Below are 15,727 nucleotides of genomic sequence, written 5' to 3'. Positions count from 1 at the left end.
CATTGTCTCCATGGAAGATTCTGTGTGTTCTTGAGTCTCAATCAGTCCGAGAGGAGTTACTCTAAGAAGCACACCGATACAGATTTGCGATACGTCCGAGTGACACTCGATGTATAAAGACTTGAAGAGTTCCTACTGGTGGAACAACATGAAGGAAGATATCGCAAATTTTGTAACTTGATGTCTAGTGTGTCAGCATGTGTGTGTGTGTGTTGGGGGGGGGGGGGGGTTAAACATCGGAGACCCGTAGGATTGCCCTAGTAGATTCAGATACTGGAATGGAAATAAGAGCTTGTTACGATGGACTTTATTGTGTGATTATCTAGAACATGGAGAGGATATGATGCTTTGGGTAATCATTGTTGGGTTGGTGAATTTGCTCCCTAGCTATCAATTCATAGGATGAATTCATTAGATCGATTAGCTAAGTTATACTATAGAGAGATCACCAGACTTTAGGGTATATTTGATGTGCGTAGATTGTATACACTTGTTTAGTATGTTTTGACCCACATTCACATATTTTGCGCGTACTTTATCTATGCATTTTTGTACTTCCAGCTTTGCTTTTAGCATATTTACTCTTTTTGTTTGGAGATCTGCTTTTGTGCATTTTGTGTATGCAGGAGTCGATTTTAGAGAAGAATTGATGTTCGAAGCAAAATCTACAATTGAACGAAGGAGGAAGGTACCATCCCTGAGTGCCACACGACCCTGTCATTGGGAGTTGCCCAGGTCGTGTGGTGATCCTCACCCCTGCAGCACTGGCAGAATAAAGGAGTGTCCAGGCCGTGTGAGTATCACACGACCATGCAAGCCTTCCAGAGCTAAAGCAGTGCATGGCCGTGTGTGTCACACGGCCGTGCAACATTTCCAGAAGCCAAGAAAGCCTTGGTTGTGTCCCAGACACGACCGTGCAGGAGTTCCAAAGCTAGAGGCAGAGCAGGTCGTGTAGATCTATACGGTCGTGCAAGGGGGCAGTGACAGAGCATGCCACGACCGTGTGAACATCACATGACTGTGTCACTTGGGCAGTGAAGGGAATGGACCAGGCAGTGAAGGAGTGTCCAAATAACAGAATACACATAAGCCCACTCGGGCTTTGCTCGATCGAGCGCACATAGGAAACCTTATGTATGATCGAGTTTATAACCGATCGCATAAAGACCTATCTAGCCCGCAACAAATGGCTCACGGTAAAGGTGTGCCAAATCTGTTGATAGCTGGTCACTTGCTCAAAGTGGCTTCATGGGTCCTTGGCCCATGACAATGGAGGAAATGGATCGAGACTGCTTGAAATCACTAGAGACTCATAGATACATGGGAGATACGAGAGACATGGAGGAGGTGAGGAGGTGTGGGGCACCTTCTTGCAGAGACATAGGACATAGTGTGGACATTGATGATATGGACACATGAGCAGTTGAATAGAGATATCAGATAGTGCTGATTGATACCTCAACTTCAATATCTAGTACTGAGGATGAGCTCGCATCCAGCATGTGCAGAAGAGATAGGGATAGATGACACACGAGTGAGAACATGTACATGACCATGGTTCCCCTTCCAGATTTGATACTTTGTCAGACATGAAATAAGGGGTTCCATGATCACCTTGTATGTTTTGTGCATTTTTTATGATATATATTTTTCTTTTTATCGAAAAAAATAGTTTATAACCGTTGGCCATATCTAAGCATCCTACTCAGGAGACGCTCGGGCACACTTTCAAGACTTTGATGCAGGGCGATCAACACAACTAGATAACAAACATCATCCTGTTTAAACCTTGATCACCATCTTATCCTGACTTTAATATCCCTATCATTTTCTAAATCCATTTGTCATAATCGGTATCAGGCAATGTTACGTAAGATCATCTTCATCGAATATGTTAGCTATTAGTACAGAATTTAAGGCGGCAAAGCAGTAATGATTGTGTTAAATGAAATCATTTTAGGAAGTGGGTAAATTTTGCCTCAACGTTTCGTTGCTTGGATGTTGGCAGTAGAATTATCAAACGGGCCAACTTGTGGTGGGGCGGACCGACTCATGGCGGGTCAACCATTTGGCGGGACGGGGCGGACCGATCCGTCAACTTGGCGACTTAGGAAATTTTTAACCCAACCCAATCCAAGGAGGGTTGCGGGTTTGGCGAGCCAACCCGCGAGCCTATCAATTTTTTTTAAAAAAAATAAAAAAAAAATTTCATATCTTCAACGTTTTACTTCGGAAAGATTTCATCAACCAAATGTATCCATAAACATGCATTTTAAATATAAATGAACACAAATGAGTATTTATGTGGGATGAAAAGTACTATTTTTATTTCAAAATTATAATAAAGAAAGATAATAAATAAACAAAAAAATTTAAGTTATATATGTTTCTCAACTTGCGGGTCAACCTAAGCTCGTTGTGGGTCGATCCGTGTGGGTCGTGGGCCTAGGCGGGTCGGTCTATGATAAATTTGGGTTGATAAAATTCTAACTCAATCCGTTTAAATTATTTGATGGGATGAGTTAATTTGATAGATCTAATTCAAATTGACGACTCTAATGGGCGGTAGCCGAGATGAGTATTTACTTTAGATGTGTTATGTGTTAAGGATATTATAAGAATATGATGTGTAAATTGATAAATATTAAAATAGTAGTGCATGTTTTGAATAATAATGAAAGTTGAGTATCTGATTTAGAAAAATATCGAAATTAAAATTTTCATGGATTTTATTGAATGTTTTCGTCGTCGCGGAAATTGAAGAAGCATCATCTCCATAATTCAGTCATATAAAATGTTTATTTTTTTCTTACTCAAGTCCTCCCTTTACCTTTGAACTTCGCTAGGGTTTGGGTTTGCTCTCTGGTCGAATCTGGATTGCTTGATCTCTGCCTTCATTCTTCAGCGCAATCGGTAGGCTAGCGGGAGGTTGTGGAGGATGTCGCTAAGGCCGAGCGAGAGAGCGGAAGTCCGCCGGAACAAGTACAAGGTTGCCGTCGACGCGGAGGAGGGAAGGCGGCGGAGGGAGGACAACATGGTAGAGATCCGAAAGAACCGGCGGGAGGAGAGTCTCCTCAAGAAACGGAGGGAGGGGATGCAACCTGTCCAGTCCGTTCCCCAGCCTATCCACACCGCTGCCGTCGAGAAAAAGGTCACTTTGTTTTGCTGTTTTTTGTTTGTTGATTCCGTTGATTGAATCGTCTCTCTGGTTGTTCGTTGGGATAGGATGTTTATGCTTTTTGCATTGGTTTTTTGATTTGGAGTCTATAGCTTCCTTTTTGAATGATCTGATAATTTGCAGTTGGAGAACCTCCCTGCAATGGTGGCAGGCGTTTATTCTGATGATAACTCTTTGCAGATAGAGGCAACTACACAGTTCCGGAAACTACTCTCTATAGGTATTAGTTTGGTTAAAAAAGATGATTTTTTGCTTTTAGCGTCTACTGAAAAGGATTGTCGTGTTTATAACTTTCCATTTATTTAGAACGAAGCCCTCCAATTGAGGAGGTGATACAGACTGGGGTCGTTCCTCGATTTGTTGAGTTCCTTATGAGGGAAGATTTTCCTCAACTTCAGGTAAGTGTATCTTACCTAGGTTTCAAGTGTTTTTTTTTTTTTTTTTTTTTTTTGTGATTTACTGGCTTCTGTATTTACATAAACATGTCTTGCCATGTGGCAGTTTGAAGCTGCTTGGGCCCTCACCAATATTGCTTCAGGGACCTCAGAACACACTAAGATTGTAATAGACCATGGAGCAGTTCCCATTTTTGTCAAACTTCTCAGTTCCCCCAATGACGATGTCCGAGAACAGGTAAAATTTACTGCAACAAGAATTTTTAATCCCCTACAATGCATGAAATTTGGCTGTGGGTAAATTTGTCAATACTTGTTATGTAATTTAGGCTGTGTGGGCCTTGGGTAATGTGGCTGGTGATTCACCAAGATGTCGAGATCTTGTACTTGGTAATGGAGCTTTACTCCCGCTCCTGCAGCAGCTGAATGAGCATGCTAAACTCTCCATGTTAAGAAATGCCACATGGACTCTGTCAAACTTCTGCAGAGGGAAGCCGCCACCAGTTTTTGAACAGGTGTTTCTGTTGGCTGTATTAGACTATTGTTCATGGCCACTCCAAAACACATTTTTTTTGCTTGTCTGTTATGTATGTTTATGGGCAGGTTAAACCTGCACTTCCAGCTCTCGAGAGGTTAATTCATTTGGCCGACGAAGAAGTACTGACAGATGCATGCTGGGCACTATCATACCTGTCAGATGGTACCAATGACAAAATACAAGCTGTTCTTGAGGCTGGTGTCTGCCCTCGGCTTGTAGAACTTCTTCTGTAAGATATGGTTGCATTAGTTATAATTTTCAATTCCTCTCTGCAAAATGCTTATTTTCAGTGTTTATAAGTGCAGCCATCCCTCACCTTCTGTGCTTATTCCAGCCCTTCGTACAGTTGGTAACATTGTCACAGGAGATGATGTGCAAACTCAGGTGTGCTAAATGATCGCTTAATTTTTTTATGATGTTCTCCATGATTTGTTCAAGATTGGGCATCATTTTTGTGTCTCTTATAGTTACCCCAAGTAAAGTGTGGTGGATGCATCTGACCTAGGAATGAAATGCGTAATTTGCTCATGGTTTTAGTTTTCGATGTAAACCAATTAACCTAGTGCAACGGGCCAGACAATAAAAAATAAGACATGTATATTATTTCAGAAATTACCTTGTGATTATTGGACTGATACTTGCAGCTTCTCATGATGGTATTAAATTTTTGCAATGTGCAACACTCTAAAAGACTTTTGTATGTAGGTACTATGGTTTTACCTTGCTTTTAGATAGTATGATCAACTTGGGCAAACTAGTTAGTGGATAGATTGTAATTTCTTTGCCTAGTTATCCTCTTGTTTCCTTCCGTATGATTTTTATCATGCCAAATGACATTTCTATATGATTTTTCTTTCATTTTACATATGTTGGATTTATTTTTCACATTCATATTATGCTTGTTTGAGATGATGCGAACATTAAAGAGAAAGTTGGGTTGCATCTAAGAAAAATTCTAAGAGTCACGTTTAAGATGGTACAGACCAGTACTTAGACGACCAATAAATGCTCCGGTTAAGCGATATGAAACTATGACCAATATGCACATCAAACGAGGAATATCAAAAAGGTAATGACAAGGGTATGGGTATGTTAAATGAGCCTTGTGAAACAAACTTTTTTATTTCTTTAGATGAATTGAGCAGAAAGAATGGAAGGAACATGAGGGGAAGAAACTAGAAAGATGAAAAGATGAAAAGAAGAAGATGAATCTGTTGCCATGCCTTCAGGGAAGGAGAAAACATTGGAGATCTCCTGCCTGCAGATGGAGGGATTAGCTACTTGGTGTGTGAGGAAGGCACAGGTGACTGGATGCAAGCAAAACAATGAGAACAGGTTTAAATTCATGAGGGGAGGGATCCTAGAATAAAAAGTTCTAGAGGTGTGATGCCCGAGACCAATAAATGAACCTAACCCTTCTTTCTTACTCAAACAGACCAGTTTAGCCAGCCAGAAAAGATCTGATTTGACCATGGTTAGAATCTAAATTGAATGCACCTTGAGTCCTGACCAATTGAAGCCTGATCCTATACATTGAGACCCAAATTATGTCCAATTGACAGCAAACAAGTTTCCCTAACAACTTGGTTGAGTATTAATTTGACTAAATAACAAAAAACTATTCCTTAAAAGGCAACGTGACATATTATGATATTAATATGTTGTGTCTTGTACCCATTGTCTATTATTTGGATACTTTTCTGCTGAGTCTTGTGATTCCATTTGTCCATGATCATGTTAAATATTTGTATTGTTTCTGAGTAACTTAGGAGAAGACACTTGGGAAGGAGACAGTGATGGTGGTTTGAAGAGAAAAAAGACAGAGTAGTGTATTCCTCATTCCAGTTTAGATCATTGGAGCTGCTAGTTATATATTATTTCCACCTGTTATCCAGATCACTGCTGTTATAAAATTCACACCACCCACTGACACCTATAATCATTTTGTATATTTTAAAATTCTACCTAGTTCCTTCTTGTTTATGCAAATCCCAATTCTTATAGTTGGTGTTTATTTTTTTTTTTTGTCCTACTCTCATCCCTGTTTGGATTTCTCACATCTTCATCTTTTTTTTTTTTTGCAGCAATATACTATTTTATCCATATTCTTTTCTCCTTTTATTTCAATATATTTATCTCAATTTTCAGTTGAATTGATAGTAATATATTCTGCTTTTTTTTTCTCTCTAAATGATATCATTTTCCATTTTGCTTCAGTATGTTATCAATCATCAAGCACTTCCTTGCCTTCTGAACCTCTTGACTCACAATCATAAGAAAAGCATCAAGAAGGAAGCTTGCTGGACCATCTCAAACATCACAGCTGGAAACAAGGACCAGATTCAGGTTTGCTGATGGGAATAGTCAATTTGAAATTCATATCACACCATTTATCATAATTTAAGTATGCTATATCATCCAGTACTACAAGTCATTTGATACTTGGTGTCCAAGATTTCCTAATCTGCCTTATGGTTTATTCATAGAGGTGCCCCTTAAATATTCCAATTTTGCATAGTTACCTATATTATTGGTTTTCTTACTTAAAGATCTTAGAACTACCCTATTCAAATTGAGTTTTGGTATTTGTTATACTGATAAAAAATAGACACAGGCTGCAGTAATTTTACAGAAGATTAAAGGACTTCTGACTAAACTACAGAAGCTTTATGGTGGTAGATATTTGCCAGCTTAGGCTTTAGAATGTCTCTTTTCCCAATGAAATTTTGCAAATAACTAATGGTCTTTGTAAATTATTTCAATTAATAGACTAAACCATATCTAGTTTTGAATTGTTACAGGCTGTGATAGTAGCTGGGATTATTGGCCCACTGGTGCATCTATTGCAAACTGTTGAGTTTGACATCAAGAAGGAGGCTGCATGGGCAATCTCCAATGCCACTTCTGGTGGTACTCATGATCAGATAAAGTATGTATTCTGTTATGCATGTTGTATTTTTTTCCTCTTCAAAATCTTCCAGGTTTAATCTCTTTGCCTAATTGTTTTCAGTTGTACTTGACTAGGTATTTGGTTAGTCAGGGCTGTATCAAACCCTTCTGTGATCTCCTCATCTGTCCAGACCCAAGGATCGTTATTGTTTGTTTGGAGGGGCTTGAAAATATCCTGAAAGTTGGTGAAGCTGAGAAGAACTTGGGTTCTACTGGAGGCCTGAACTTGTATGCACAGATGATTGATGAAGCAGAGGGTTTGGAGAAGATTGAAAATCTTCAGAGCCACGATAATACTGAGATCTATGAGAAAGCTGTAAAGATTCTCGAAACATATTGGTTGGAGGAGGAAGATGAAGCAATGCCTGCTGGCGATGCTTCCCAAACAGGATTTGCTTTCTGAAATGACCAGAACAAAGTTCCCTCTGGTGGATTCAACTTCAGTTAAATGCCAGCAGAGGATCTCCTGGCAGCAGGAAATTGTTCGAGTCTTTAGTCATATGGTATGGAAGATGGGAGGAGAATCTTGAATGTTTTCCGTGTCAACTCAGGTGGCTAATGAATTATTTGTGGAAGTTGACGCCATATATTGGTCGTCTACAAGTAATATTGTACATACTCCAGATTCATTCAAACATATTTAGCTCGAGTCCGGTATATTTTGTAGTCCGATACAAACAATGACTAGCACAAAATTTCATGTTTCCGCCTTCGTGTACAACGTGATAATTTTTAGGTTCAAGCGTGTTTATTGTTGTCCGTAGTTTTGTGAGTTAACTTTGATCCGGGCTGTTGTGGTGTGGCCTTCAAGAGCTACAGGTTTTGCGTAATTTGATAGAAGTGAGATGCATCTTTTTAAAGGTTTAAATCCATAACGAATTGATGTTGGAATTATAAGCTACAAGGAGCACTCTACCAACTGAAGTTACATTAGTTTGTTTTTTGTTAGCTAATTTTTTGAACCGACAAATCTTGGAGGTTATTGGTTTCCTACAATGAAAATTTTTTATCGGTTTTGAGAATAAATCAAGAAATATTTGCGGAGGTATGTATAAGCGACCAATATTCTTAGATTTGTTATCCCATTGGATTTTTTTTTTTTTTGTAACATGTCACAATTAGGATTTGAACCTTATATACCTAATTAATTGCTTAAAAGACCTAATTACTGTATCATAGTCCAGGGTAAATTGAAATTATATTATTGATCTATAAGTTCACTATTGAGAGACAACAAAATTGCATTTATTAATACGCACAATTATGCAATAGAACTGTGATTTTAATTTGATATTTGAATGTAGGGCCGATCCTAATATTTTTTGGGCTTAGTCTAATTTAAAAAAAGCTCCTAAATTATGAATTGAGTTCGTATTCTTTTAGTTCCATGACAACTTCTTGGAATTAAATCAACATATTAAAAGACAATATAAAAAATTAAACAATTCATAATAGCTAAAATATTTCTATTATAATGGAACCATAAGATAAATATATCAAAATCGATCAATAAAAATTAACCTGCCTTACAATTTTAAACTAAAAATAATAATATAGTCAATCAAGTTGCTAGCAATTTTAAACTAAAAATAATAATATAGTCAATCAATTTTAAACAAATCATTTAAATATAGATTCGTTATATTAATAATTTTTTTAATATCGATCCTATGAATATGGAAGGAAGTACATACAGATATACAATATGACATTAGATGCATGATAGGGTAAACCTCATGTCGTCAGTTCCTGAGAATCGACCCTTGACCATTACGCTAGAGATATCATACATCCATCATCTGTGTTACACCTCAGGGACTTAGCCCATCCATTTAAATTTTCTTGTGATATGGTTGATTAGAGAAAAGTTTTTATAAGTTTTAACTTTAAAAAGTTCATTCTGCACTTGCTAATGATAACTAGGATAGTCAAAACGATTTTAAAAGATACGAGCATTTGAGAAACGACCATCCATTTTTTTCAAGTAATTCACTACATTAATTATCGATTTTATTTATCTTGGTAATGAGCACTTTATTATCATCATCATTAATATCAAAACAACTACTATGAGTCAAAGAATTTTCAAGATTCTTGTAAGACCTCGACATGGTTTCATCATCTGCATGTTGTAACCTCTCCAAATTGAAAAAAAAACAAATGTTTCTTTAATTTTTAAAACTATTCAAATTTTGTTTTCATAGAACAACAAGCTTGATTGATTACAAAGATAAAGTAATTTCGAAGAGACTCTCTTGTTGACTATGTCACTTATTCACAGTTACATTCACTAAATTGCCCTTTTTCTTCTAATAACACGAATATGTACTTTCTTCTTTATTTAATCTTTAACTTTTTTTTTCCTTTTTTTAACCCACCTAGATATATGAGGTATAATTTGTTGGATCGAGAAGCACTAGGGGGGAGGGGGTGAATAACGTTCGTTGCTATTTCATTTCGTATTCGTAAAACACTAATCGAGTTTAAAGCAGCGGAAATAAAAGGTAACAAACATGAACACAAGTATTTACTTGGTTCGGAGCCTGTGGCGACTCCTACTCCAAGGCCCACGCTTGTTGAGCGTTTACTTTGGGCAAAAACTATAATCGTTAAAAGTTTTACAGAAATGCAATACAAATAAAACAATCGTAATCTTATACCGACAACAGAGAAAAGTAGAATTGCAGCTTCTGGTTGTCGGGGCGTCGCTTCAGCACTTCTGGGTCGTCTTTTGAGCAGCAAATAGTCGAAGGGTCGCTTGAGAATGGTTTTGTTATGCTGTTGCTCGAACCCTCCTTATAAACAGTGCTGGAGGCGCCTCCAAGCCTGTCCGAGGCGCCTCCAGGCCGCCGAGCCGCACGCTTGGATCAGCTCTGATCTGGTCGCGCCTTATCCCACTGAAGGCGCCTCCAAGTTGCTCCAAGGCGCCTCCAACGCCTGGTCCAAGGCGCCTCCAGTGACCTCCGAGGCGCCTCCAGCGTCTCTAGATAGCTGGCTTCGGCTAGCACCCGAGGCGCCTCCAAGCCCCATGGAGGCACCTCGGACACTGTTCATCCGAAATTAAATGTGCCCCTTTGTTCCTGCAAAATGTGTTAGTCCTAAACACAAACCCTGCAAAACAAAGTTAGCACAGAAATATGATAAATGATATCGACAGTCAACGGACTGTCCAGGTCTGACTTCGGATTTCCAACCGGAAACCCTAGGTCGACCCGACGCCTACTGTTCTCTCTACGGGGAATGCGTTCTCACCTACTCCACTCAGGAGATTTACCTGTTGCTAGTGCAATCCTCCAGATCGACTGGACTTTTGCACAGTGTTCGAAGCTTCCGGACTTTCTGCTAGACTTCCGCTTCCCGGCTCGTCCAGTCTTTCACATGGTTCGCGACACCAGGACTTTCCACCTAGGGTTACCCCCTAGGACTTTTGCCTGAAGCTCTCGACCCGCCAAGACTTTCCGCATAGGGTTACCACCCCCTATGACCTAGGGTTACCACACCCTAGGGTTTTCCACTTGCCTAACCGCAGCTAGGACTTTCCTGAAACACTCAATTAAGTACGTTAGATCACAAAACAACTTAACTTTGAATTCCTTTGCCATTATCAAAACAACAGTCGATCGTCGGATGCTTCCCGCACCAACAATTTCCCCCTTTTTGATTATGGCAATTGAAATTCAAAGCTAAGTAAAATCGATGCATAAAGTTTAAGTAAGCAAGCTTAACAAATTTTGAACGTCAGCATGGTTAAGCTAAAACTTAAACTTTGTCAGGCTCCCCCTTAATAAAGGCATTCTTTGCTTTTGTATTTTGAATTTCTCTACTCTCCCCCTTTGCCATTTATCAAAAAGAATGAACATGTTTAAAAAATCTTAATTTTTCAGAAAGATTTTAGGACAAAGGTAAGAGGAAAAAGACTAAGTAAGGAATATTTAAGACACTTTGTTTAAAAAGCGATATTTCTTGTAAATCAAATTACTAAGTAAAATAGTTTGAGCTCGAAGTTAGTTTTCTAAAACTTTATCAATTAATTTTGTTAGAAAAAGATTTTTCTTTTGTAGCATAGCAAAAGCAACTTTAGTTTTAAACAACTTAGTCAAAATTTTGAAACCTTAGGCTTTAAAAGAGGAAAAAATATTTTGGTAACACTTAGCTTTTTATAATTAATATTCTTAGCTAAGTGAAATCAAGGTCTAAAGAGCAATTTTTCTTTTAACTGAGTTAAAAAGGCTAATAAAAAGTTAACTTTGAAATATAGCTTTAGCCATTTTTGAAACCTGGTTGAATTTATTAAAAAACATGTTTTTGAAAGTTTTAGCTAAATTTTGTGAGTCTGTTAGAAAATACTTAGCTAAATTTTCAAAATACTTAGTTAAGGGAAAGTGTGTTTTGAAGAGATTTGAAGGGCTTAGATAAATTTGAAAAGCTTTGTTAACAATTATTTCAAAAAGACTTTTAAGAACGGTTAAGGCAAAAATAAAATAATTTTGAAAAGATTTTGCTTTACTTGGCTAGAATTTTGAAAGCTTACTCTAAAAAGTACAAAAATGACTTTTGAAAGTTAAAGTTTTGAAAATTTAGCTAAATTTGAAAGGATTTTTCTTTTAGACCAATAATCAATTTAAAACTTTTGAGGGCAAGGGAGGAGCTTAAATCCTTAATGTCCAAGCATGAGTTGAGTTAGATTGATTGTAAAATAGTTAATTTCTCTTTAAGTAAGGTATCATAGCCCTAATGTTCATACCTGAGTGATCTAAAAAATTTAACAGTCAAGCACTTAGGTTTGCGGCCACATGTCTAACCATTTAGCTATTTGCTGATTACTTAGAGAGCAACAACTTTTACTTGGTTAGTCAAGTTAAGTCAATAGATCCAGTTAGATTTGACTAGGGCTGGATGACTTGACTTGATTATTGTTAATTAGGTGTTTAACGCCCAGACTCATATTGATGCCAGACATAAGCATTCTTGAGTGTAGGCTGTACCTTATGCATCTCACACCGTTCTAAGTTTTTTCAGGCAAAATCAAAGTATACCTAGGTGTTTGTGAGATGCTCTGGCTGAATTCTAAGGGAGTAGGATTTCTAGGATAGAGCCTAAGCTAATTCCATATTTTGAAAATCTAGTAAAATTGGAATTTTTAAAAATAATATTTTCCTAGAATTTTAAGAAATATAAATAAGCAGATTTTGAAAAACAAGTAAAAAGGTAGGAATCTAATATGAAAATCAGGACCTATTCTACCCAACATGTTACCATTTGTGCAGATTGTAAACAACTAAAACTAGTAAACATAAATAAGTAGAGGTCAACCAAATACTAGTAAAATCAGAGAAGACAAATAGGTGTCTGTCCAAGATACATCAAGTGATAGTGTCAAAAGGCAGGATCATCGAAAGCAGGATCATCAGCTGGAGGTGGTGCAAGAGGCTGCTCAGGTGCAGGCTGAGGCTGTCCCTGGCGCCGTATCTCACCTCGGAGAGACGCGAACCCTGCAACTATCTCGGATCGGAGAGATCGGAGGAAGCGATGGCTATCTAGCACAACCCGTCGCGTCTGAATGGACTGGATCTCGAGCCGAGCGAGTCTGTCCTCGACAGAAGGAGGTGCCGAAGTCGAAGGCCAGGCTGATGTGGAGGGTCCGGCAGAGGTCGAAGGATCTGTGAAAAACTCCTCGGCTAAGAAGTCAGGCCTCCGAGCGGCGTCTATAAACCCTCCGAGCGGAAGACCGTCGAGCTCCGACGTTAAATATCGAGAGATGAGCCGGCGTCTATAAACCCTTCGAGCAGAAGACCGTCGAGCTCCGACTTTAAAAATCGAGAGACGAGCCGACGTCTATAAACCCTCTGAGCGGAAGACCGTCGAACTCCGACGTTAAATATCGAGAGACGAGCGGCGTCTATAAACCCGCCGAGCGGAAGACCGTCGAGCTCCGACGTTAAATATCGAGAGACGAGCCGGCGTCTATAAACTCTCCGAGTGGAAGACCGTCGAGCTCCGACGTTAAAAATCGAGAGACGAGCCGGCGTCTATAAACCCTCCGAGCGGAAGACCGTCGAACTCCGACGTTAAATATCGAGAGACGAGCCGGCGTCTATAAACCCGCCGAGCGGAAGACCGTCGAGCTCGGACGTTAAATATCGAGAGACGAGCCGGCGTCTATAAACCCGCCGAGCGGAAGGCCGTCGAGCTCCGACATTGAAAATCGAGAGACAAGCCGGCGTCTATAAACCTGCCGAGCGGAAGGTCGTCAGGCGCTGACGATAAAATTCGACGTTAAAAGGCGAGCAACCGGAGTCCATAAATCCTCCGGACGGATAACTTTCTGCAAGGTCCTGCCCGGTTGTATGGGCCGACCTCTGGTCGGGCCTGCCGATAAGGCGAGAATAAAGGCAGCGTGTGGCCGAGCGGCTCCCTTATAAAATATACTTGGCGCAAGAAAATTAGGACCGAGGCAAAATTTAAAGATTTGATGCTGGTCGAACAAACAAATAATAAAAGAAGAGAATTCGTTTGCGCAGAACATAGGACCGACAAAATTTATAATATTCGCCCCGAACGGCAGACATACAAAAGATGGCACACTTAGAGAAATTACATAAACCCCTCATTCACTATCATCAAAGTTAAAGAGAGAGTCGGGGATGGAGCCCATCATGGCCGCCAAATCTTCGGGGGGGGGGGGACGGATAGCTCGGCAGGTATGTGACCTTTGGTCTTCAGATATTCCACTGCCACTTTGATCGCCTCTTCAAAAGTTAAGGATAGCTTGTCGCTAAACCTTTCGCCAAATTCATCCGAGCGGACGAATGCTTTACGCACCTCCGCCAACCGACCAGGCTCCCCGTCCTGATATTCTTTAAAAGTAGCTGTAGAAGCATCAAGGGCAGCTTGAAGATCTTTCAAAGCCCCTTCCGCTTTAGCCTGGTCGGCCGAACGACCCTCCCGTTCAGCGGACAAAGAGGCGTCCAATTCTTTAACCCGCTGCTCTAACCCCCGGTTCTCTACCTTCATCATATCCATGTCATCGATGGCTTTAAGCTTCCGGGTGGTCGCGGTCTTTATCTCTTTGTCCCGCTGCTTGACCAAAGCCTCGAGTCGAGCCACTTCGCTCGACAAGCCGGAAGACTTACCCCGTTCGGCTTCTAGCAGCTTTTTTTCCTTCTCCAGAGCGGTCGTTGACTGTCTGCTATCTCCCGCGGCTTTGAGCTTTTTCAGCTCGTCCTCCAGTTCGGCTAGGCGATTGCTGATTGCAATCTGCTCCACCCAATTCTGCAAAATGGATAGGAGCAAGTTAGAAACTAAATCCAAATAACTAACATGGCAAAGAACATACCCCGGTCGCCTGTTGTAGATTGCTGTCGCCCAGCTGACCGGGAGTCATCATTGCAATTCGGAGCCGAGCGTCCTCCCAGGCTTTGGCGAGAGGACCCGTAAGGGTGATCTGCTGCTCGGGGACCACTGGCCGATCAACAGCCGCCATATATTCCTCAGACGGGAGGCGCAAGTCAGTTTTTATCAATCTCGGGCTGCTCGGATCACCCAAGGGAGCAGCGGCCTTACCGGACGGCTCACCGGTGGAGGAAGAAGGATGGTCGCCCAACCGCTTAAGACGCCGTAGGGTTCGGGGAGGACTGGAAGGCGGCACCTCAGAGATAGCCCTTGGAGAGCCGCGCGGCGTGGGGGTACTCTCTATAGAGACCGTCTCGGATAGCACTGGAGCTTCATCGCCCCGCTCGGACTGCGGCTCATCAGATGGAGTTGGTTGAGAGGCTAGCTCTGGCCGTCTGTGCTTCCGAGTGGCCAGGGGAACGTCGTCGGCCGAACGACCCTCTACCTCGACTTGAATAGAAGGCTCGAGATCGCCCGCAGCCTCGCCGAGAGAGGCAGGAGCGTCTAAGGCTTCGGGGACAGTCTGAGTCCGCTCACCCTCTTCGCTGGCCAGACCAGCTGAGGCCAAGCTCCGCTCGGCGACCTCCCTATTCTTGGCCGCCTCGATCTCGGCGGCTCTCAATTTCAGTCGCTCGGTAGCCTTGGCGTGCCACATGACTTCGGCTGCAGAAACAGAGAATAAATCAGTTAGAACAAAAGAAACGGGAAGATAAGAGAACTTACTCATGCTGCAAGGCAGATCGGCTGGGATAGAGGACAAGCCGAATATATACAGTACTCCCGGAAGGAGCAGCTTGTCGATGTGATATCGCTGGTCGACCAGCCGATCGGCCGCATGAAGGTAGGCCGGATCGCCCCTGAACTTGCCGAGCTCCGGTTGCGCTGGCATCGTCGTTTGCCATTTGATACGAAAGGCAGGTAGCTCGGGGAAACGCACGTAGAAAAAGTGCTCCTTCCAATGTTTATTGGAGCTCGACATATTATCAAAAAGGACAAAACCTATCCTAGATTAGAAAACAAAAGTACCCCATTCGGCCTACTTAGGGTAGTAGAAGTAGTGGAACACCTTGGGGTCCAACAGGATGTTATTCAGTTTAAACAAAACTACTACCCCGCTCAGCAGCCTGATGGAATTCAGAACTAGCTGGCCGAGCGGGATGCGAAAGTAGTTACAAACTTGCAAGAAGAACTTATGGGGTGGAAAGCATAGCCCGGCCAAAAATTGGTCTCGGAAGAAAAGAACGGTGTCGGGCGGCGGTTCATGAGGCCGATCGG

The 15,727-nt window shown here is 41.1% G+C and overlaps 1 protein-coding gene across 1 annotated transcript; it reads left to right on the top strand.

Annotated features, from left to right (window-relative positions):
* Positions 1–2,802: 2,802 nt before the first annotated feature.
* On the top strand, positions 2,803–7,805 carry LOC122025731 (importin subunit alpha-1b-like). The gene is made up of 10 exons (XM_042584598.1): positions 2,803–3,151; positions 3,302–3,398; positions 3,485–3,576; positions 3,680–3,811; positions 3,903–4,088; positions 4,177–4,340; positions 4,417–4,495; positions 6,329–6,457; positions 6,913–7,040; positions 7,136–7,805. Exons 1-10 carry the CDS (start codon positions 2,939–2,941, stop codon positions 7,461–7,463), a joined length of 1,548 nt encoding a protein of 515 aa, XP_042440532.1. The 5' UTR covers positions 2,803–2,938; the 3' UTR covers positions 7,464–7,805.
* Positions 7,806–15,727: the final 7,922 nt, after the last annotated feature.

Source organism: Zingiber officinale, chromosome 1A (genome assembly GCF_018446385.1).
Source record: "Zingiber officinale cultivar Zhangliang chromosome 1A, Zo_v1.1, whole genome shotgun sequence".
Classification (NCBI taxonomy): Eukaryota; Viridiplantae; Streptophyta; class Magnoliopsida; order Zingiberales; family Zingiberaceae; genus Zingiber; species Zingiber officinale.
This window is presented reverse-complemented; position numbering and strand designations above follow the sequence as displayed.

Bases quoted from the DNA above. Each gene is read 5' to 3' on its own strand.
- LOC122025731 (XM_042584598.1), top strand. From the start codon at position 2,939: ATGTCGCTAAGGCCGAGCGAGAGAGCGGAAGTCCGCCGGAACAAGTAC. The intron at 3,577-3,679 runs GTAAGTGTATCT...GCCATGTGGCAG, and splicing joins AAGATTTTCCTCAACTTCAG to TTTGAAGCTGCTTGGGCCCT. The intron at 3,812-3,902 runs GTAAAATTTACT...TATGTAATTTAG, and splicing joins ATGACGATGTCCGAGAACAG to GCTGTGTGGGCCTTGGGTAA.